Source organism: Mauremys mutica, chromosome 4 (genome assembly GCF_020497125.1).
Source record: "Mauremys mutica isolate MM-2020 ecotype Southern chromosome 4, ASM2049712v1, whole genome shotgun sequence".
Lineage (NCBI taxonomy): Eukaryota > Metazoa > Chordata > Testudines > Geoemydidae > Mauremys > Mauremys mutica.
Window position 1 is genome coordinate 158,338,637 of NC_059075.1, and position 23,429 is coordinate 158,362,065.

At 63.1% G+C, this 23,429-nt stretch overlaps 1 protein-coding gene across 1 annotated transcript; it reads right to left on the reverse strand.

Annotated features, from left to right (window-relative positions):
• Positions 1 to 15,958: 15,958 nt before the first annotated feature.
• LOC123369185 lies at positions 15,959 to 21,795 on the reverse strand. Its single transcript, XM_045014543.1, has 5 exons — positions 21,557 to 21,795; positions 18,161 to 18,472; positions 17,515 to 17,868; positions 16,695 to 17,006; positions 15,959 to 16,404 (listed from the first exon to the last, which is right to left on the reverse strand). Exons 2-5 carry the CDS (start codon positions 18,222 to 18,224, stop codon positions 15,959 to 15,961), a joined length of 1,176 nt encoding a protein of 391 aa, XP_044870478.1. The 5' UTR covers positions 18,225 to 18,472; positions 21,557 to 21,795.
• Between the last annotated feature and the right edge of the window lie 1,634 nt (positions 21,796 to 23,429).

Sequence of the window (23,429 nt, forward strand, 5' to 3'; positions counted from 1 at the left end):
CTCTGGGCAGGGCTGACCTCAGGCAGCACCTGGGAAGCAGCGTCACGTTCCACCGGCTCCTAGGCAGACGTGCAGCCGGGAGGCTCCACGTGCTGCCCCTGCCCACAGGTGCCACCCCTGCAGCTCCTATTGGCTGCAGTTCCTGACCAATGGGAGCTGTGGAGCCGGTGCTTGGGGTGGGGCAGTGCACCCCATGGGAGCCCCTGCAGCCTGCACCTGGGAGCTGGAGGGACGTGCTGGCCACTTCCGGGAACTGCACAGAGCCAGGTAGGAGCCTGCCAGCCCCTCTGTGCTGCCGAGTGGAAAACCGGACGCCTGGCAACCTTACCTAGAGGGGGTGGGGAAAGTTCTCATATCCCATTTCCCCCCCAACCCCACCAGTCCCCACCATGGGGTGGATCAGAGCTGGTGCCCCCTGGAGGGGAAGAGCCCATGTCCCTGCAGCCTGATGCTCCCCCATAGCTGATCAGCTCATGCCCCGGGGCAGGTTATTTCAGTTCCCCGCTAGGCCTGTGGGCAGGAGGGGGAAACAGCCATGGGGTGCCGGGGGGGAGGCTATGGGAGCCCCACACTGAACCCTGTCAAATCGGGGCCCCCAGTTACACCCCAGCTAAAACTCACCAGCCGGCGTCTCTGGAGCGAGACCATGGGCCGGTCTGTGTCTGCCCAGCCCGGGGGAGCAGGGGGCCGGCGCAGGGGAGCTCGTACTCCACAGAACCATCACACGTGCCCCTACCTGCGCTAATGCCCCCAGGCGGCAGCTCCAGGCGCCTGCTGGTCTCTGGGGGAGCTGGGACGCTCGGAGACGCTGCATTCGGGGCACGGGAACTGGCTGGGGTCAGGGAGCCTGAAAAGCCCCCAGAGAAGGGCAGCTTGGGCTGAGGGACTCTCGTCTGCTGGCCCCCTAACTGTGCCCCCTCTCCCCACTGTCCCCTGTTCCTGGCCCTGTTCCCCCCCCTCACTGCCCCCCCTCTCCCCATGTCCCCTGTTCCTGGCCTGTCCCCCCCTCACTGCCCCCTCTCTCTACCCACTCCCTGCCTCCCTGCCCCCCCCTCTCCCCATGTCCCCTGTTCCCCCTCACTGCCCCCCCTCTCCCCACTGTCCCCTCTTCCCCGGGCCCCCACCTACTGCCCCCTCTCTCTACCCACTCCCTGCCTCCCCTCCTCACCCCTGTCCCCCTGTTCCTGGCCCTGCCCCCCTCACTGCCCCTCTGCTCCATGTCCCCCCCAATGGCTGCCTCCCCTGTTCCCTCCAGCCCCCGTCCCAGCTCAGCCCAGACCCGTGCGGCTCTCTGGGTTCGGGCAGTGCCTGCAGCTCCCCCGGGCTGTCCCGGCCGCCGGAGTCAGCCCCTCCCACCAAACCCCAGCCCAGTCCTGGGTCTCAGCGACCCCCCCGCAGGGCAGGGCCCCCCCAGACCGTCACTGGCTCTGAGCCCCGGCCCTGCAGGGTGAGCAGGTGCAGGTGGGGGGTGGGGTCATTTCATCGCCCTGCCCCCGGTCGCCCAGGGAGCCAGGTGGGTCCCAGCTCCTACACTCAGGTCCTGGCTGCCGTGCGGGTCGGCCCGGGGCTGGGGCCAGAGACGCGTCTGAGCGGCCAGACCCCAGGGCGTGGGGCAGCCGGGGGCTCCGTACTCACCGGCGCTCCCCAGCCACAGGAGCAGCAGGATCCCCACGGCCATGGCTGCACTGAGCCGCTCGGGGGCCGGGGGGGGCCGGGTCAGTTTCACATCATACCTCGGAGGTGAGCGACTAACACAGGATTTCCGCTCCCCGACCCCCCCCCACCCGAGGGTTTGCAGGGACGTGGGGCCAGGCTGTGCTGGGCCCTGCAGGGCTGAGCGGCGGAGACCCTGCTCCACAATAGCCGTGTCTGTCCTGGGCCGTGCATGGGCTGCTTGTCCCCCGCCCCGGGGAGCAGCTCCCCCCATGGGGCCAAGACCCCTCCCCTCTCCCAGCCCATAGAGGGGAGGGGTCCGCACTAGCCTGGTGCAAACAGCTGCAGGGGCCCTGGGAGCGCTGGGCCGGATGGTCCCATGGGGCGGGGCTGGGCTGGGGGGTCTGGGGGCTCTGTGCTCCCCCCAGGGCCTGCTGGGCCCCAGGCTGGGACGTGGGCTCTGTGCAGGGCGCTCGGTGACACGGGAGCTGCCCTGAGCAGGTCTCTGTCCCCAGGAGCCGTCGCCAAGGTGCAGCCCCCAGCCCCCCAAAGCAGGGGTAACGGGCGGTGCAGGGTGAACGTCTGGCTGGGCCCGTCTCTGCTGGGAGCTGAAAGCAGCCGCAGAGCCGGGAGCAGCCCAGTGCTGCCTCTGACCGGCTATTTCAGTTCCTCCCCGGCCAGGGGCCTGAAATAGCGGCTGCTTCTGCTTGGCTGTGAGGTGGGCGGCAGCGGCGCACGAGGCTCTCGGTCTGGGCTGGAGACGTGCTGCTGCCTGCAGCTCATGGACATTTGCAGTGAGTAGTCGAGGGCCCTGCAGGGTCTGTGGCTGGGAGATTTGCTAACGAATCACTCGTGGCTTCAGCACCGGGCTGCAGGGTCTGAGCTGCGAGCTCCTAGGGCTGTAGGAAAATGTAACACGCAGCCAGAACGTACCTGGTGCAGCAACACTGCCTGAGTCTGCAGCGAGCCTGCGACAATCGCTCTGCGAGGGGACCTGCCACCGGGGCAGCCAGTTCAGAGCTGATGTAAATCGCGGCACCGAGGCAGCCCTTGCAGGACATCGGCCAGGAGCTCTCGTCCAGCACTTTGGGGGATTTCCCCTGTGCAGTTCTGCAGAGCTCCTCATAGTAGGAAGAGAGTCTGAGATCTAAGCCCTTGTATCAGAGGCCTGGTGTGAGGCCTGAGCTAAAGTAGTGGCCAAGCTTTGCTGACATAAAGCAAAGTTAGCAAAAGTCAGGCTGTGAGCAAACGTCAGGCTCTGCCTGCGAGTTCACAGACTCTGGCAAGAACAGGGCTGATGTCACAGAAACACACATTCCTGAGAAGTGCTAGGCACAGAGCCCTCACGCAAACACATTTCACAAGTGTGTTACCAGCACATTCCAGTATCAAGTGGTACCAGAACATCCCAGTATAAAGGATGGTTCAGACACATTCCCCAAGGAGAACAGGAACACGCTGACCCCTCCTAAAGTAGTTGAAGTTATGAGTATTAGCTCTATACTGTCTGTATTTCAAACCTGTGCTGTGCTTCTGGGTGACACCCCAGACAAGTTGGTGTTAGCTCTGCCTGGCCTGCTTGATGGCCCATTAAGGACCATCAGATACACAACTGACCCATTGAGAGGAGGCAGATACGCCCTGTAACTCAGCAAAGTGCAGGGACTTGCCATGTGACTCCAGACTCCATTTTGCTGTAATTTTCCACAGTGAGAACAAAGAGGTTCTTACACCTGGGAAAGCCTATCAAAGGCTGATGCCTCATCTCCATCTGGTCTTCAGTCCTGCTTCTTACCTCTGGAGGGACTTTGCTACAAACTGAAGCTCTGAACAAAAGACTGACTGACCTATCGCAGCTGGGGATGTTCCAGAGATTTGATTTAAACCTGCAGTTTACTCCAGGGGTGAGCTGCAGCGGGTTCGCACGGGTTCGCGGGAACCCGTTGTTAAATTTAGCAGCCATTTTAGAACCGCTTGTTAAGGGCTGCTAAATTTAACAAAAGTTCCCGCCCACTCCTCTCCTGCTCCGCCCCCTTCTCCTCCCCCTCCCCTGCTTCCCGCGAATCAGATGTTCGCGGGAAGCCTGAACAAGCAGCATGGAGGCAGCCAGCAGGTAAACTGGGGCGCGGAGGGGGAGGGGAGGTGCGGCTGGCTCAGCAGCTCCCGGTCCCAGACCGCGGCTCCCTCCAGCCCAGCGCCGGCCCGGGGAGTCGGGCCCCACGGCTGCCGCCGAGCGGCCGGGCCCCGGTGCCCGGCCCGGGGAGTCGGGCCGAGCGGCCCGGCCCGGGGAGTCGGGCCGAGCGGCCGGGCCCCGGCGCCGGCCCGGCCTGGGGAGTCGGGCCGAGCAGCACCGGTCGTGGTCCTGGCAGAGTGGACCCGGTCCCCAGGCAGTGTGGTAAGGGGGCAGGGAGGGGGTGGGTTGTGGGGGGGTGGATAGGGGTCAGGGCAGTCAGAGGGCAGGGAACAGGGGGATTGAATGGGGGCAAGGGTCCCGGGGAGCAGTCAGGAAAGAGCAGGGTTGGATGAGGTGGTGGGGGCACTCAGGGACAGAGAGAAGGGGTAGTTGTATGGGGTAGGGGTTCTGGGGGGCCATTGAGAATAAGAGGAGGGGTTGGGTGGGGCGGCAAGGGGCAGTCAGGGGACAGGGAAGGGGGGGGATGGGTCAGGGGTCTCGGAGTGTGTGTGTTAAGGAACATGAGGGGTTGGATGGGGCACGACCCCCCCCCATGGAGGGGGGGGGGAAGGAGGGAACCCGTTGTTAAAATTTTGGAGGGAGGAGGGAACCCGTTGTTAAAAAATTGGCAGCTCATCACTGGTTTACTCCATCACTGCTACAAGCCTGAACTAAGAACTTTGCCATCACTGTATGTAATTGATTCCATTTAACCAATTCTACCTCTCATCTCTACCTTTTTCCTTTTATGAATAAACCTTTAGATTTTAGATTCTAAAGGATTGGCAACAGCGTGATTTGTGGGTAAGATCTGATGTGTATATTGACCTGGGTCTGGGGCTTGGTCCTTTGGGATCGAGAGAACCTTTTTCTTTTATTGGGGTGTTGGTTTTCATAACCATTCCTCCCCAGGACGAGTGCACTGGTGGTGATACTGGGAGACTAGAGTGTCTAAGGAAATCGCAGATGTGACTTGTGGTTAGCCAGTGGGGTGAAACCCAAGTCCTTTTTGTCTGGCTGGTTTGGTGCCTTAGAGGTGGAGAAACCCCAGCCTAGGGCTGTGACTGCCCTGTTTGAGCGATTGGTCCTGGACTGGCACTTTCAGTTGGGTCCCACCAGAACCGCACTGTGACAGCTTGTGCACCAGGTGCTGGCTGCTGGCCCTTACCATGTCCCCCCACAGGACGTGCAGCACTTGCTGTTCTCTGCTGCCCACTGCTCTGCCTGTTCTGCTCCTGCTGGGGGGTCCCGCACCACTTCCGCTGTCGGACGCTTCTGTGATGAAGTGGGAATGTTCTTAATGTATTCTCTGAATACTGTGTGGGTGCCTCAGTTTCCCCTATGCATTTCTTAGGTATCTAGGTGGAGGGATCAGGGGGTGTCACGGAGTCCCCGGGCGCTGCTCTGGAACTGCTCCCCACAAAGCCAGGCAGGACTCTGGGAGCCTCCTCTCCCTTGGAGCAGCCTGTCTGCAGGGCAAGAAGCTCCCATGGCTTCACCTCCTGGGTCTCTCCTTGGAGCATTCAGCCTCCTCTGCCCCTCCGTGCGCTTCCCCCAGCGAGTCCGCCCAGGCGGGGTCCTGGGGGGGCCACAGGGTCCTGCCCCCCCACTGCGCAGTCAGACGTGACTCTCAGCCAGCCAGTAACACAGAGGTTTATTCGATGACAGGAACAGGGTCTAACACAGAGCTTGTAGGTACAGAGAACAGGACCCCTCAGCCGGGTCCATTCTGGGGGGCAGTGAGCCAGACCCCCCCGTCTGCACTTCACTCCTCGTCCCCAGCCAGCCCCAGACTGACACCCCCTCCAGCCCCTCCTCTGCTCAGCCCCTTTCCCGGGCCAGGAGGTCACCTGATCTCTTTGTCTCCAACACCTTCAGCTGACACCTTTGCAGAGGGGGGCCCAGACCATCAGTTGCTAGGAGACAGTGTCAGGCATTTCGGTGCACTGGCCCTTTGCTCTGCAGCAATCACACCCCCTGATCCCTCCTGAGCAAGGGGTTGGACTAGATACCTCCTGAGGTCCCTTCCAACCCTGAGATTCTATGATTCTATGATCCCACCACCTAGATACTTAAGAACTGCAGAGGGGACACTGAGGCAACAACACAGTATTCAGAGAAAACATTAAGAACATTCCCAGTCTGTCACAGAGGGTGTGATTGTTGTAGAGCCCAAGAAAGCCCCTGTGATACTGTCTACACAGAAAATGGCCGACACGCTGTCTCCTAGCAACTGATGGCCTGGGTCCCTCCTCTAGAAAGGTGCCAACTGAAGGTGTTGGAGAACAATGAGATCAGGTGCCTTCCACCCTGTGCCCGGCGCCTGCTGGGGACAGAGAACACTGGTGCCTGCAGCCCTGGAGTTCTCTGTGCCCGACAGGCGCGGGGCATAGGGCTCTGTCCCCGGCAACCGCAGGACCGTGGCTTCTTTCCCCTGCTGAGCACTAGGTGGGCACACATAAATGCCCTGACGGGCGCCATGGCACCCACGGGCACCGCACTGGGGACCACCAGGTTAGACGCTCTGGGGTGATTGACACAGTGCTCTGGCACCACGGTGATGAGACAAAGAGACTAGACTGAGATACCTGCAGGGATTTCGACCTGCCGTGTTTCCAGCTCAGAGCAGCGGGGTGTCTCTGAGCCCCTGGCCGCATGCAGGGGTTAATGAGGAGAGTGGCTCCGTCTCCATCCAGGAAAACCAGCGTCCCTGGCGCTTTGTCCCACAAGGCTCCCTGCCCCGGCTGCCCCCCGAGCCCTGCTCGGTGCGGGTCCCTGGGAGGACGTGTAGCGGGGGCTGGTCTCTCGCTGGGCACGGCTCATCGGAGGATGCTGGAGGGACTGATTCATGGCAGGGGCTGAATCCTGAACTTTCAGTGGAAGCAGCGACGCGTGGGGCAGTTTGTTCTCTCCTCTCACAGCTGTTGGGAGCTGGCTCTGTGTCCCCGGCACCGGCCGTGGTGGGACTGCAGGACGGTTCATGCGCTGCCCTGTCTCTGTCAAGAAGGGGACACCTGGGGGGATGAACAGAACGGGAATGAGGCCCCTGCCTGGGGACCCTGTGAACACCCCAGGCTCAGTCCCCTCGAGCTGACCCACCTCTGCTCCCCACCCTGCCCAGGCCCTGCCATCCACAGAGCAGACCCTGCTGGAGATGGGGAAACCACCCCATGGCCTCACCCAGGTGTCAGGTTCTGGGGGAGTCGTTAACCAGAGGCCCTGAGCCCCCAGCAGGAGCGTCAGTGACGGGCAGTCGGAGGCTGGGGGGCTCCATGTGGCTCTGTGACGCCCCGTCCGTCTCAGCACAACTCCCCAGGGCCGGCGCGTCGTCCCAGCAGGAATTATTTCCCCAGCTTGGAGCGAGCTCCCCCCTGACTGACCTGCCCCGGCCGAGTGCCAGACCCTGAGCGTGGGGCTCTGTGACCCTCTCAGAGCCGGGGCGACTCCCCGCTGCCCTGGGTGGGAGGGAGCCAGAACGAGGGCTTGTTCCCACTGGGAGACTCAGGACTGTGTGGGGCCTGGTCCAGCCGTGGGGAGCAGGGGGAGGGAACAGGGAGCCGCACCCCCCACCCTGCCCATCCCCCACCCCAGTGGGAGCCCCAGGCACAGCTGCAGCCACATCACTCGCGGGAGCCTGGGCCTGCAGCCCCCCAGAGGGAGCAGGGGGACGTGGGGCTGCCCCCCGAGGGTACATGGCCCCGGCTGGCAGGGAGAGGAGGGGCTGCACCGTCCCCAGGGGTGATGGACTGAGCACCCGGCCCCTGCACTCACTGGGGCTCCAGCGTGGGGGGACGTGGAGGTCAGCGAGGGGCTGATGGGGCCAGAACTGCTCCGATTTCACAGGCTCTGTTCGGCCGTTTCCCTTCAGCCCCGGAATGGACGAGAGGCTCCAGTCACCAGAGATTTCAGACAGACACTGACCTGTCACCTGCAGCTCCCGGCTGCGTCTCTCCAGGGGGGTCCCTAGGGCGACGTGTCCCACCCGGCAGACGTACTCGGCCCCCTGGTCTCTCTGCACCGAGGGGGTGAAGCTGAGTCTCGTCTCCTGCTGGAAGCTTTTCCCGTCCTGTGTGCGCGGAGCTCCGGGCTCGATTCTGTACTCGGCAGAGTTTTCTAGAGGAACCAGGGTGTCTCCCTTGCTCTGTTGCATAGATTGTCTGGTTGCAGCTGATTTCTCCTTCCTGAGCCAGGCCACACTCAGCGCCCCAGGGAAATGTCCCGTCATGCGGCAGCTCAGGGTGATTTCCTCCCCCGCCGTCACTGACTCGGGTTGGGAGATTTCCGACAAATCCGGGGGCCGCAGGAGACCTGGGGAATGAAACATCCAGAGACAAGTATCAGAGGGGAGCCGTGTTAGTCTGGATCTGTAAAAGCAGCAAAGAATCCTGTGGCACCTTATAGACTAACAGACGTTTTGCAGCATGAGCTTTCGTGGGTGAATACCCACTTCGTCGGATGCAAGAGACAGTTACAGGCCCCATAACGGTTGGGGTCCTTCAGCAATTCCTGCTTGTGACAAACTGGGAATGTTCTGAATGTTTGCTCTGAATACTGTGTTGGTGCCTCAGTTCTTAATATCTAGGTGGTGGGATGGGGGTGTGGGATTGCTGCAGAGGAAGGGGCCAGTGCACCTAAATGCCTGGCACTGTCTCCTAGCAACTGATGGCCTGGGCCCCTCTTCTGCAAAGGTGCCAACTGAAGGTGTTGGAGACAAAGAGATCAGGTGACCTCCTGGCCCGGGAAGGAGATAAAGCCCAGAGAGGAGGGGCTGGAGGGGGTTTTCAGTTTTGGAAGCTGGCAGGAAAGGGAGAGGGGAGCCCTGACGGGGCTTGGGCTTCCCAAAGGGGCTGTGGCCTCCCTGGGGGCCCCAGGTGGACCTAACTAAAGGGGGTCCTGTTGTCTGTGCCTACGCCATCATATGCCAGCAATGCCCCTCTGCTATGTACATTGGCCAAACTGGACAGTCTCTACGGAAAAGGATAAATGGACACAAATCAGACATTAGGAATGGCAGTATACAAAAACCTGTAGGAGACACGTCAACCTCTCTGGCCACACAATAGCAGATCTTAAGGTGGCCATCCTGCAGCAAAAAAACTTCAGGACCAGACTTCAAAGAGAAACTGCTGAGCTTCAGTTCATCTGCAAATTTGACACCATCAGCTCAGGATTAAACAAAGACTGTGAATGGCTTGCCAATTACAGAACCAGTTTCTCCTCCCTTGGTTTTCACACCTCAGCTGCTAGAACAGGGCCTCATCCTCCCTGATTGATCTAACCTCGTCATCTCTAGCTTGCTTCTTGCTTGCTTATATATACCTGCCCCTGGAAATTTCCACTACTTGCATCTGACGAAGTGGGTATTCACCCACGAAAGCTCACGCTGCAAAACGTCCGTGTCACGGAGTGTAGGGGAGTCAAGCCCTGCACCCCGAGACTCCCTGCCGATTCACCAGGACTCTCAGCCAGCCAGGAAAGCAGAAGGTTTATTTAGACGACAGGAATACAGTCCAACACAGGTCTTGCAGGCACAGATAACCGGATCCCCCCGGTTAGGTCCATCTTGGGGCCTCACAGCCCCCCTCGGGGATCAGAGCCCTCTCTCCCTGCCTCCCCTCTGTTCCCCAGCCAACTCCAGTCTGCCCAACCCCCTCCGGCCCCTCCTCTCTCCTCCGCTTCCTTCCCGGGCCAGGAGGTCACCTGACCCCTTTGTCTCCCACACCTTTAGATGCACCTTTGCAGGGAGGGGCCGGGCCATCAGTTGCTAGGAGACAGAGCTTCAGGCATTTGGCTGCATGGCCTTTTGCTGCTAGATACTTAGGATCTGTACCCAGCCCCCAGTGCGACCAGTCCCACTTCGTCACACCTCTCCCCCCTTCAAGACCGAACTGAGCGGGGTCACTCCAGCCAGTGACCTGGGGAAGTTCGAACCCACCTACATTCCCACAGAGGCCCCAGGGTCCCCCCCGTTCTGGGGGGAGAGTTACCCCAGGTCATTCCAGTTTCCTGCCCCCCTGTAGGTCGGGGGGGCTCGAGGGCACTGGCAGGTTGCAGGGGGGGAGCCTTATGCCGCCCGCGCCCTTTCCCCACCCCAATACCCCTGGGGTGCACGCGGGGCTGGGGCCTTCTCCCCCCGTTCCAGTCTGGGGGGCTGTGATTCGGGCTCTCTCGGTTCAGCGCCCCCCTTCTGACCCTGGCCCCCCTCTGGACAGGCTCCTCGGGGCGGGGCGAGGGTCTTACACCCATCTTCCCCCTGTCCCGGCCCTCCCTCCCCCTCTGGCAGACGTCACAGGAGCGGCAGTGCTGCCGGACATGGGCAAAGACCCCAGGCCAGTAATAGCTCTGTAGCAGCTTCTGCTGGGTGCGCCAGGCTCCCTGGTGCCCTGAGGGGGGAATGTCATGGGCCTGGCACAGCAGCTGGTGGCGATACTCCTGGGGTACCACCAGCTGCCTCCTGATCCCCCCTGACTCCATCTTCCCGGGGGGAGCCCATTCTCGGTACAGGAGCCCCTTCTCCCACAGGAACCTTTTCCGGCCACCTCGTCCCATGGTCTGTCCCCCCCCGAGGCTGGCCAGGTCCCCTATCCTCCGCAGGGAGGGGTCTTCCCGCACCGCGGCCTGGTACTTAGCCGCTGGGGCAGGGACGGGGATCTGCTCTCTCTCCCCGGCTGGGTCTGGGGCCACAGCCTCTCTGAGCCCTGTCCCTGGGCGTTCCCTCCCCACCAGGTCAGGGCCCTGCGCCTCGGGCAGAGTGCCTTCCCCGGTGTCAGGGTGCAGAGCCCTGCGTCGGCTCTGACTACGGTTCACGGCCAGGGCACCCCGGGTGTTACTGGGCCAGTCCTTGAGATCCCCCCCCCATTAACACCTCAGTGGGCAAATGTGGGTGCACCCCCACGTCCTTGGGGCCCTCCTTGTCCCCCCACTTTAGGTGTACCCTCGCCACAGGCACCTTGAATGGGGTCCCGATCAAACCGCTCAGGGTCAGGTAGGTGTTGGGCACCATCCGATCTGGGTCCACCACCTCGGGCCAGGCCAGTGTCACCTCTGCGCCCGTGTCCCAGTACCCAGTGACCTCCCTCCCGTCTACCTCCAGGGGGACAAGGCACTCGCTCCGGAGGGGCAGCCCTGTGCCCACCCTGTAAACCCAAAACTCAGGGCGGGGAGCATCCAGCCCCTCGGAGGGGCCGATCCGAGGCCCCCCTCCCTCCTTCGCAGGTGGTACGCGGCCAGCCCCCCTTTCCTGCGAACGCTGCCCCTCATCCGGCTGGGTCTCTACCAAGTTGACCCGGTGTGGGGTTGGTCTGCTCAGTTTGTCCCGGAGCTTGGGGCACTGGGCCCGTATGTGGCCTTGTTGGCCACATTGATAGCAGCCCATGTCTCGTGGGTCCCCTCGAGTGGGACGGCTGGACCTGACGCCAGGTTGGTGGAGGCTCTCCCTCGGCCCCTTCTGGGAGGTCCCATGGTGACTCTCTCTCTGCGTTGAGGCAGACCTGCTCCTTCGAGACGCCTCCCTATTATCCCTTGCCCGACTGTCCATGTATTGGTCGGCCAGCTGGCCTGCATGCTGCGGGTTCTCTGGCTTCTGGTCCATCAACCACAGCCTCAGGTCCGATGGGCACTGCTCATACAGGTGCTCCAGTATGAATAGGTCAAGCAGGTCCTCTTTAGTCCACTTGCGGGCATATCCCTGCGCCCGGTTGACCAGTTGTAGGTAGGTGACCTCCCGGGTCTTATGTTGACTCCGGAACCTCTTCCGGTACATCTCCGGGGTCAGCCCAAACTCGTGGAGCAGGGCCTCTTTGAACAGGTTGTAGTCCCGCGCCTCCTCCCCTCTCATTCGGCTGTACACCTCCACGGCGGTGGAGTCCAGTAAGGGGGTGAGGCACCGGATCCTGTCTGCAGGGGCAACCTGGCGCAGCTCGCTGGCATTCTCAAAGGCCGTCAGGAAGGTGTCTATGTCCTCCCCCTCCTTACGCGGGGCCAGGAAGCTCTTATCAAAGCTCTTTGTAGGCTTGGGCCCCCCCTCACTCACCGTAGCCGGGGTCTTACTGTTGTTCAGCTGGGCCAGGTCCAGCTCATGTTTACGTTGTTTCCCCTTCTCCCTCTCCTCGTGTTCACGCTACTTCTGCTTCTCCTCTCGCTCCTGTCTCAGTTCTTGCCTCCTTAACTCGAGCGCCTCCCTGTCATATTCCAGCCGCCTCCGCTCCAGGGACAGGGAGCTCCACCGGGACGATCCCCTGCTGGCCACTGAGCCCTCGGTAGTCGCTGGGCTCCTCCTCCCCCTCCCCCTAGGCATAGGAATGGGGGGTCTCGGGACGCCCTCAGCAGCCGGCTGACCACTCCCAGCCGGGCCAGACACTGGTACCTGGGCTGCATCTGCCTGGCTGCTTCCCTCAGAGACAGGGACCGGTTCATTCCTGTGATCTTCCTCCTCCAGCCGGGCAATCAGCTGGTTCTTGGTGAGCTTCCCACTGCGCAGCCCCCTCTGCTTGCACAGCTCCACCAGGTCGCACCTGCGCTGCTTGGCATACATCTTCCTGCTGGCCGCTCACAGGCCGGGGTGCTCGCCGCTCCCCACGGGTTCCGGGTGTGCCAGTCCGGGTGTGCCCCTAGTGTGCCAGTCCTTGAGGTCACCCCCTCTCTGCCAGGGTCGAGCTGCAGACTCCTCCGCCCCTGGGATCACTCGCTGTGATCCCCCGGGGGACCCTGTTACTGCAAAGTCCTGCTCTCTGGTCACACTCGCCCAGGGGTGACTCGCCCCTTCGTTTTACTGCTCCCCAGTCACTTACTGCAGGAAGCGCCGTCCATGGGGTGCAGTAGATCCCACCGCTGCCACCAGTTGTCACGGAGTGTGGGGGAGTCAGGCCCTGCACCCCTGGGCTCCCTGCCGATTCACCAGGACTCTCAGCCAGCCAGTAAAGCAGAAGGTTTATTTAGACGACAGGAACACAGTCCAACACAGGTCTTGCAGGCACAGATAACCGGATCCCCCCGGTTAGGTCCATCTTGGGGCCCCATAACCCCCATCGGGGATCAGAGCCCTCTCTCTCTGCTTCCCCTCTGTTCCCCAGCCAACTCCAGTCTGCCCAACCCCCTCCGGCCCCTCCTCTCTCCTCCGCTTCTTTCCCGGGCCAGGAGGTCACCTGACCCCTTTGTCTCCAACACCTTTAGCCAGCACCTTTGCAGGGAGGGGCCGGGCCATCCGTTGCTAGGCGACAGAACGTCAGGCATTTGGCTGCATGGACTTTTGCTGCTAGATACTTAGGATCTGTACCCAGCCCCCAGTAAGACCAGTCCCACTTCGTCACAGTCCGTTAGTCTATAAGGTGCCACAGGATTCTTTGCTGCTTTTACAGATCCAGACTAACACGGCTCCCCTCTGTCTTGGACTGTGTCCTGTCATCCAAATAAACCTTCTGTGTTACTGGCTGGCTGAGAGTCCTGGTGAATCGCAGGGAGCCCGGGGGTGCAGGGCCTTGTTTCCCCCACACTCCGTGACATAGGTGCACTGGCCCTTTGCTCTGCAACAACCACACCCCCTTATCCCCCAACCTATATACTTAAGAACTGCAGAGGGGACACTGAGGCACCAACACCATATTCAGAGAATACATCAAGAACATTCCCTGTTCGTCACACTGCTCATTCCCCGTCCGACCCCAGGGAGCCCCCCTCACCTGTGTCCCTGGCTCGGATCTCTTTGTCAATCAGAGTCTCCTGGGAGCTTTGCTGAATGGACACTAGGACTCTGAGCTCCGGACGGTTCAGTTCCCGGCTGGGGATTCTCCAGACGCTGGTAGCACTGAACGTGAGATCCGGGTTCTCGCTGTAGTCGGTTGGTTCAGACTTTTCCCAGCTTTTCCCATCACAGCTCCACTGGATCCGGTGAATCCCCCTGGGGTAAAAGTTCTGGAGCTGGACGGCAAACGGCACCTGATCCCGGGGCTCCCAGTGCGGTAACACCTGGATCCTGGACACCTGCGGCCGGGCTGGGGGGACAGCGAGAGCGTCAGTGACAGGGGCAGTCAGAGGCTGGGGGGCTCCATGTGGGTCTGTGACGCCCTGTCCATCCCAGCCCCCCTCCCCAGGGCCGGCGCGTCGTCCCAGCAGGAATTTATTTCCCCAGCTTGGAGCGAGCTCCCCCTGCCTGACCTGCCCCAGCCGAGCACCAGGCCCCAGACACAGCTGCAGCCCCTTCACTCGTGGGAGCCTGGGCCTGCAGCCCCCCAGAGGGAGCGGGGGGAGGTGGGGCTGCCCCCCGAGGGTACATGGCCCCGGCTGGCAGGGAGAGGAGGGGCTGCACCGTCCCCAGGGGTGATGGACTGAGCACCCGGCCCCTGCACTCACTGGGGCTCCAGCGTGGGGGGTACGTGGGGGTCAGCGAGGGGCTGATGGGGCCAGAACTGCTCCGATTTCACGGGCCCTGTTCGGCCGTTTCCCTTCAGCCCCGGAATGGACGAGATGCTCCAGTGACCAGAGATTTCAGACAGACACTGACCTGTCACCTGCAGCTCCCGGCTGCGTCTCTCCAGGGGGGTCCCTAGGGCGACGTGTCCCACCCAGCAGACGTACTCGGCCCCCTGGTCTCTCTGCACCGAGGGGGTGAAGCTGAGTCTCGTCTCCTGCTGGAAGCTTTTCCCGTCCTGTGTGCGTGGAGCTCCGGGCTGGATTCTATACTCCCGAGAGTTTTCTAGAGGAACCAGGGTGTCTCCCTTGCTCTGTTGCATAGATCGTCTGGTTGCAGCTGATTTCTCCTTCCTGAGCCAGGCCACACTCAGCTCCCCAGGGAAATGCCCCGTCATGCGGCAGCTCAGGGTGATTTCCTCCCCCACCGTCACTGACTCGGGTTGGGAGATTTCCGACACCTCCGGGGGCCGCAGGAGACCTGGGGAATGAAACATCCAGAGACAGTTACAGGCCCCGCAAGGGGGAGACGGGGCCTGGCGGGGGCTGCTCCCCCTCCCTTCAGACAGGAGAGATCTGACCCCTCAGTGGGGCTGTTACCCCATAAAATCACCCCCGTGTGTGACACTGTTACACCCCGACCCATCGGCGTCTCCAGCCGGAAAGGGGGACGAGGGATATTAGCTCCCAAAGCTTCTTCATCCCCCAGGGACCCCGCGGGGGGCAGCGATTCCGGCTCATTCCCCGTCCGACCCCAGGGAGCCCCCTCACCTGTGTCCCTGGCTCTGATCTCTCTCTCGATTGCGGGGCTCTGAGGGCTTTGCTGAACGGACACTCGGACTCTGAGCTCCGGACGGTTCAGTTCCCGGCTGGGGATTCTCCAGACGCTGATAGCACTGAACGTGAGATCCGGGTTCTGGCTGTAGTCGGTTGGTTCACACTTTTCCCAGCTTTTCCCATCACAGCTCCACTGGATCCGGTAAATCCCCCTGGGGTAAAAGTTCTGGAGCTGGACGGCAAATGGCACCTGATCCCGGGGCACCAAGTGCGGTAACACCTGGATCTCAGACACCTGCGGCTGGGCTGGGGGGACAGCAGGAGCGTCAGTGACAGGGGCAGTCAGAGGCTGGGGGGCTTCACATGGCTCTGTGACACCGTCCGTCTCGGCCCCACTCCCCAGGGCCGGCGCGTCGTCCCAGCAGGAATTATTTCCCCAGCTTGGAGCGAGCTTCCCCCTGACTGACCTGCCCCGGCCGAGTGCCAGACCCTGAGCGTGGGGCTCTGTGACCCCCTCAGAGCCGGGGCGACTCCCCGCTGCCCTGGGTGGGAGGGAGCCAGAACGAGGGCTTGTTCCCACTGGGAGACTCAGGACTGTGTGGGGCCTGGTCCAGCCGTGGGGAGCAGGGGGAGGGAACAGGGAGCCGCACCCCCCACCCCGCCCATCCCCCACCCCAGTGAGAGCCCCAGACACAGCTGCAGCCACATCACTCGCGGGAGCCTGGGCCTGCAGCCCCCCAGAGGGAGCAGGGGGAGGTGGGGCTGCCCCCCGAGGGTACATGGCCCCGGCTGGCAGGAAGAGGAGGGGCTGCACCATCCCTAGGGGTGATGGACTGAGCACCCGGCCCCTGCACTCACTGGGGCTCCAGCGTGGGGGGACGTGGGGGTCAGCGAGGGGCTGATGGGGCCAGAACTGCTCCGATTTCACAGGCTCTGTTCGGCCGTTTCCCTTCAGCCCCGGAATGGACGAGAGGCTCCAGTGACCAGAGATTTCAGACAGAGACACTGACCTGTCACCTGCAGCTCCCGGCTGCGTCTCTCCAGAGGGGTCCCTAGGGCGACATGTCCCACCCGGCAGACGTACTCGGCCCCCTGGTCTCTCTGCACCGAGGGGGTGAAGCTGAGTCTCGTCTCCTGCTGGAAGCTTTTCCCGTCCTGTGTGCAGGGAGCTCCGGGCTGGATTCTGTACTCCCGAGAGTTTTCTAGAGGAACCAGGGTGTCTCCCTTGCTCTGTTGCATAGATCGTCTGGTTGCAGCTGATTTCTCCTTCCTGAGCCAGGCCACACTCAGCGCCCCGGGGAAATGCCCCGTCATGCGGCAGCTCAGAGTGATTTCCTCCCCCACCGTCACTGACTCGGGTTGGGAGATTTCCGACACCTCCGGGGGCCGCAGGAGACCTGGGGAATGAAACATCCAGAGACAGTTACAGGCCCTGTAAGGGGGAGATGGGGCCTGGTGGGGGCTGCTCCCCCCTCCCTTCAGACAGGAGAGATCTGACCCCTCAGTGGGGCTGGTACCCCATAAAATCACCCCGTGTGTGACACTGTTACACCCCGACCCATCGGTGTCTCCAGGCGGAAAGGGGGACGAGGAATATTAGCTCCCAAAGCTCCTTCATCCCTCAGGGACCCCGCGGGGGGCAGCGACTCCTGCTCATTCCCCGTCCGACCCCAGGGAGCCCCCTCACCTGTGTCCCCGGCTCGGATCTCTCTCTCGATTCGGGGCTCTCGGGGGCTTTGCTGAACGGACACTCGGACTCTGAGCTCCGGACGGTTCAGATCCCGGCTGGGAATTCTCCAGACGCTGGTAGCACTGAACGTGAGATCCGGGTTCTCGCTGTAGTCGGTTGGTTCACACTTTTCCCAGCTTTTCCCATCACAGCTCCACTGGATCCGGTGAATCCCCCTGGGGTAAAAGTTCTGGAGCTGGACGGCAAACGGCACCTGATTCCGGGGCTCCCAGTGCGGTGACACCTGGATCCCGGACACCTGCGGCCGGGCTGGGAGGACAGCAGGAGTGTCAGTGACGGGGCAGTCGGAGGCCGGGGGGCTCCACGTGGGTCTGTGACGCCCTGTCCATCCCAGCCCCCCTCCCCAGGGCCGGCGCGTCGTCCCAGCAGGAATTATTTCCCCAGCTTGGAGCGAGCTTCCCCCTGACTGACCTGCCCCAGCCGAGCACCAGGCCCCAGACACAGCTGCAGCCCCTTCACTCGTGGGAGCCTGGGGCTGCAGCCCCCCAGAGGGAGCGGGGGTACGTGGGGCTGCCCCCCGAGGCTACATGGCCCTGGCTGGCAGGGAGAGGAGGGGCTGCACCGTCCCCAGGGGTGATGGACTGAGCACCCAGCCCCTGCACTCACTGGGGCTCCAGCGTGGGGGGTACATGGGGGTCAGTGAGGGGCTGACGGGGCCAGAACTGCTCTGATTTCACGGACTGTGTTCGGCCATTTCCCTTCACCTCCGGAATGGACAAGAGGCTCCAGTGACCAGAGATTTCAGACAGACACTGACCTGTCACCTGCAGCTCCCGGCTGCGTCTCTCCAGGGAGGTCCCTAGGGCGACATGTCCCACCCGGCAGACGTACTCGGCCCCCTGGTCTCTCTGCACCGAGGGGGTGAAGCTGAGTCTCGTCTCCTGCTGGAAGCTTTTCCCGTCCTGTGTGTTGGGAGCTCCGGGCTCGATTCTGTACTCGGCAGAGCCCTGCAGGGGAACAGCAGCCCTGGCCCCCCAGCCCCTCCTGAGCCAGGTCACTCTCAGCTCCCCAGGGAAATGCCCCACCACGCGGCAGCTCAGGGTGATTTCCTCCCCCGCCGTCACTGACTCGGGCTGGGAGATTTCCGACACCTCCGGGGGCCGCAGGAGACCTGGGGAATGAAACATCCACAGACAGTTACAGGCCCCGCAAGGGGGAGACGGGGCCTGGTCGGGGCTGCTCCCTCCTCCCTTCAGACAGGAGAGATCTGACCCCTCAGTGGGACTGTTACCCCATAAAATCACCCCCATGTGTGACACTGTTACACCCTGACCCACTGGCGTCTCCAGCCAGAAAGGGGGACGAGGAATATTAGCTCCCAAAGTTCATTTACCCCTCAGGGACCCCACGGGGGGCAGCGATTTCTGGTCATTCCCCATCTGACTCCCAGGGAGCCCCCTCACCTGTGTCCCTGGCTCGGATCTGTGTCTCGATTGCGGGGCTCTGAGGGGTTTGCTGAACGGACATGGTGACTGTAAATTCCGGACGGGTGATTTGGTCACTGGGGATTCTCCAGACGCTGGTAGCACTGAACGTGAGATCCGGGTTCTGGCTGATTTCTGGGGTCTCGTCTCTCCCGCTCTCTGCCCCGTCCCAGCTCCACTGGATCCGGTGAATCCCCCTGGGGTAAAAGTTCTCGATCTGGATGGCAAACGGCACCTCATCCCGGGGCTCCCACTGCGGTAACACCTGGATCCCGGACACCTGCGGTGGGGCTGGGGGTGACAGCAGTGAGAATGGGGCAGGGGTTTTAGCCCGAGCCAGGATCCCCTGCAGGTGAACCCCCTTCCTGAAGAGTTACTCTGCTCTGCGTGTCTGGTTCACGTGTCTGCTCTCCCTATAACTAACTGCTGGCAGGGGCGGCTCTAGGCATTTTGCCGCCCCAAGCACGGAGGGTCTGGCGGACCCTCCGCAGGAAAGCCACCGAAGGCAGCCTGCCTGCTGCCCTCGCAGGGACCAGCAGAGCACCCCTCGCGGCTTGCCGTCCCAAGCACGCGCTTGGCGTGCTGGGGCCTGGAGCCGCCCCTGACTGCTGGAGACCCTGTGACACGCTCAGTGACAAATGGCTGTGACGGAGCCTGTGTGTGACGCAGGGTCTGAGCAGCTCTGCTCTGCCAGCTGGCGATGAACTGGGCACGTGTGACGAAGTGGGACTGTTCTTACTGGGGTCTGTGAATGCTGTGCTGGTGCCTCAGTGCCCCTCTGCAGTTCTTAATATCTAGGTGGGGGGATCAGGGGGTGGGATTGCTGCAGAGGAAGGGGCCAGTGCACCTAAATGCCTGGGACTCTGTCTCCTGGCAACCGATGGCCTGGGCCCCCCCTCTGCAAAGGTGCCAGCTGAAGGTGTTGGAGACAAAGGGATCAGGTGACCTCCTGGCCTGGGAGAGGGGGTTGGGCAGACTGGAGCTGGCTGGGGAAAGAAGGGAAGCAGGGACAGGGCTCTGATTCCCCAGTGGGGGCTGTGAGGGCTCCCGGGGCCCCAAGATGGACCTAACCGGGGGGATCCGGTTATCTGTGCCTGCAAGACCCTGTCCTGGACTGTGTTCCTGGCGTCTAAATAAACCTTCTGCTTTCCTGGCTGGCTGAGAGTCCTGGTGAATTGCAGGAAACCGGGGGTGCAGGGCCCCGACTCCCCCACACTCCGTGACAGCACGAGAGCCCAGGAGCAGGCTGCGTTTCCACACACACCCTTACTCTGCCACAGCGACCCGCTCGCGCTGCTGTGGGTGAAACTTCACTTTAGTCTGTGCTGTGGGGCAATGGAGTGTTGCCAGGCTGATGGTGAGCACAGGGCAGCAGGACTGTGCACAATGTGTCCTGGACTCTGGGATGTTGCTGCCCTTGGACAACAAACGGTGAGTGGGGTGGGTGTTTGCTGAGGGTTTGCAGGCTTTGGAATCCTTGCTGGGGGGTTTTCCCAAGTGAATGCTGAGTCCCCGCTCCCTTGTAAGGAGGGTTTGTCTGTCAGACACTCCCAGTGCTTGCGAGTGGGAAATATTCCCTCAGAGGCACCCAGGGGTGGGGTTTGGTTTTCCTGGATTCCTGGGTGGGGGCTGGAGCTGGCTCTGGGTTGCACTGTTCAGAGGAGCCCCCAGACATGGAACCCGGCCCTTGCTGCTGCCGACACCCCTGGCAGACGGGTTACGAGTGGAAACGGGGAACTGAGCTCCTGGTGCGGGGCAGTGAGTCCCCAGGCACAGCGCAGCCCTGGGAGAAGGAGCAGACACGCCTGGGGAGTTGCAGCCCAATAGGCTTCTCCCCAGGGAAGAGGTCAAGGCCACAGAGCCCAGCGGGGGCCCTGAGCCCTGCCGGGGGCGGGGCGGGGGGCCTGAGCCCAGCGGGGGCCCTGAGCCCTGCAGGGAAGGTGGGGGGGGGGGCTGAGCCCAGCGGGGGCCCTGAGCCCTGCTGGGGGCTGGGGGGGGGCTGATCCCAGCGGGGGCCCTGAGCCCTGCCAGGGGCGGGCTGAGCCCAGTGGGGGCCCTGAGCCCTGCCGGGGGCGGGGGGGGGCCTGAGCCCAGCGGGGGCCCTGAGCCCCACCGGGAGGGGGGGGGGGGGCTGAGCCCAGAGGGGGCCCTGAGCCCAGCCGGGGGCGGGGGGGGGCCTGAGCCCAGCGGGGGCCCTGAGCCCTGCAGGGAAGGGGGGGGGGGGCTGATCCCAGCGGGGGCCCTGAGCCCCACCGGGAGGGGTGGGGGGGGCTGATCCCAGCGGGGGCCCTGAGCCCCACCGGGAGGGGTGGGGGGGGCTGAGCCCAGTGGGGGCCCTGAGCCCTGCCGGGGGGTGGGGGAGGGGCCTGAGCCCAGCGGGGGCCCTGAGCCCTGCCGGGGGCGGGGGGGGTGGGGGCTAAGCCCAGCGGGGGCCCTGAGCCCCATCAGGAGGGGTGGGGGAGGGGATGAGCCCAGCGGGGGCCCTGAGCCCTGGCTGGGGGGGGGCTGAGCCCAGCAGGGGCCCTGAGCCCTGCTGGGGGCTGGGGGGGGGGGCTGATCCCAGCGGGGGCCCTGAGCCCCACCAGGAGGGGTGGGGGGGGCTGAGCCCAGTGGGGGCCCTGAGCCCTGCCGGGAAGGTGGGGGGGGGGGCTGAGCCCAGCAGAACACACATGATCTCGTCTGCAGACCCTGCCAACAGCTGCCTCTCATCTGCCACCATCGGGGGGCGGAGCTTGGCAGAGACCCACCCACCAGTGCCTTTTACATCCCCCTGTGACCCCAGAGACCCTGGGCCCCTGCAGAGACTCAGCCGGGCGGGAGGCACCAGCCAGGTGCCCCTGAGCAACCAGTGCCTATAAATCGGGACTCCGCCCTGGCCCAGTTCCCTCCAGCCTCCCAGCAGGTCCCGCCGCTGATGAAGGAACCGTAGCTAATCGATGGCTGAGAACGCACTAACCCTGGGGGGATGGTGCTGGGGTGGGAACACGCCGTCCCCAGGCAGGAAACAGCCCAGGCTGCGGTTTGCCTGGTCTGTGTCCTGAGCTGTGACCGGAGCCCCCTGCCCCCGGGACCGGCAGATACAGACGCCTGCACCGGGGCCCAGCAGCTGTTTATCCCGGGCGGAGGCTGCTGGGGTCAGCGCTGGGATCCCCCCACGTTAACCAGAGACCCTCCCCCAGAGCTGACACAACGCGCCCTCCCTGCACCGGCTGGGCTGGGCTGGGAATCCTGCACAGGGACCAGGACTGACTGAGCCAGACCCGAACTCCCGGCTCTGACGGCCCATCGGCTGCGGGAGTCCCTGGGCGCTCGCGGGATTCTGCTTGGCTCAGGGGAGGGGTCCTAGCGACACCTCACAGCCCTGGGGACACTCACCCCACGGCCGGATCTCCCTGGACTCTCGCTGCTCTCGGATCCCTCTGGCCTCGTGGTGGAAGCTGCACCTGACCCGCGCCCCGTCGTCCTGCACCGTGGGGGTGAAGCTCAGAAAAGAGACGAGGACATTTTCTGACTGCAATTGTGTCGCTCTCCAGCGCTGGGGCTGGGGGTGTAACAGTGGCTGCTGCTCAGACCCTTCCCCGGCCTCGCTGACCCCGTCAGTCCCGATCACCGTCCTGTCCTGTCTGTGTATCCACTCCCACGTCACAGCCGTGTCCTTGGGGAACTTCCCCGCCATAGCATAGCTCAGGGTCACCTCTTGGCCAAGGCGACACCGCTCCGGCCCCAGCACCTCGGAGACAGAGTAGGGGGCTTTCCCATCAGTGCTGGTGGTTGCACAGCGGCCTAGGCAGAGAGGGAAGGTGAAGCACATTGGCAAGGCTCAGGCTCCGTGGCTAATGGACTCTCCCCGACCCGCTGCTCCCTTGGGGGTCCTGTGGCCCCCCCATTGTGGCCAATGGATCCACCCCCAGTGGCTCATGGCATCGGCAGTTACCTTTCCATCGGCACCAGAAGTAAGTGGCTAACACTGTCGTCACCGCGGCCAGTGTTCCCAAGACCCCCAGCACTGCTGTGAGCACCGTGGTGGAACCATGCGTCCCTGCACGGGGAGGAGACAGGGAAACAGGGTCAGACCTCGCCCCGTACAGCCCCTCGCCCCCGACCTTCACTGCTCTCTCCTGCGGCTGCAGAGCTGGTTCCAGCACACGGCAAGGACACGCACAACCCCCGGCCTGCGGGTCACTCCTTGGAGGTGTTTGTGGTGGGCCCTTGGCTCTGGCTCGGGTTGTACATTGCCATGGTTACCGTACCCCGATGCAGCAGCAGTGCAGACTGTGCCACGTTCCTGACCACTCAGCCCTGCTGCACCGAGTCCTCCCTTCAGCACCTGGCATTTTACAGGGTCTCCAGCCCAGACTCACCTGTGACATCCAGGGGGAACTCCTCCCGCAGGGGCTGAGCCAGAGCCGAGTGGCTGACGCGGCAGGAGAAGATGCTGCCGGAGTCGCTCTCGATGGGGGTGAACATGTAAATTGCAGTGAGGTTAAAGGTCCCGTCCGGGTTCCTCTGGGGGGCAGAGCGGGTGGTGTCGGTCAGAACCCGCCCATCTCTCAGCCACGTGACGGTGACGTCCCCGGGGTAGAATCCCCACACGTGGCAGGGGAAGAAGGTCTCCGTGTTTCTTACGGCCGAGCGCCTGGGAACAGAGATTCTCGGAGGAGCTGACAATGCGGAAGAGGCAAATATTATGGGTCTAATAGAAATTAATTGAGTAACTGTCTAACCTAGCACAAGGCCCCAGTGCTGACAATACTGGGCCCAATAGGACCTCCGGGTCCTCTCAGATCCGGCGCGCCTGCTGCTGTAGTCTGGCCAATCCCTGTCTGGGCCCCGTTCGCACAGGAGACAAGGCCAGTTCCAGCAGGGCCCCATCTCGCCGTGTGTGGGGCTGCTGGGGGTCTCCCACCACTGGGTTCCAAGCGCTGCACCATCCCCCTGAGGGTGGGACCGTCCCGGTTAATCTGAGCCCCGTTCGCACAGGAGACACGGCCAGTTCCAGCAGGGCCCCCTCTCGCCGTGTGTCGGGCTGCTGGGGGTCTCCCATCACTGGGTTCCAAACGCTGCACCATCCCCCTGAGGGTGGGTCCGTCCCGGTTAATCTGAGCCCCGTTCGCACAGGAGACACGGCCAGTTCCAGCAGGGCCCAATCTCGCCGTGTGTGGGGCTGCTGGGGGTCTCCCCCCACTGGGTTCCCAGCGCTGTGCCATCCCCTTGAGGGTGGGACTGTCCCGGTTAGTCTGGGCCCCGT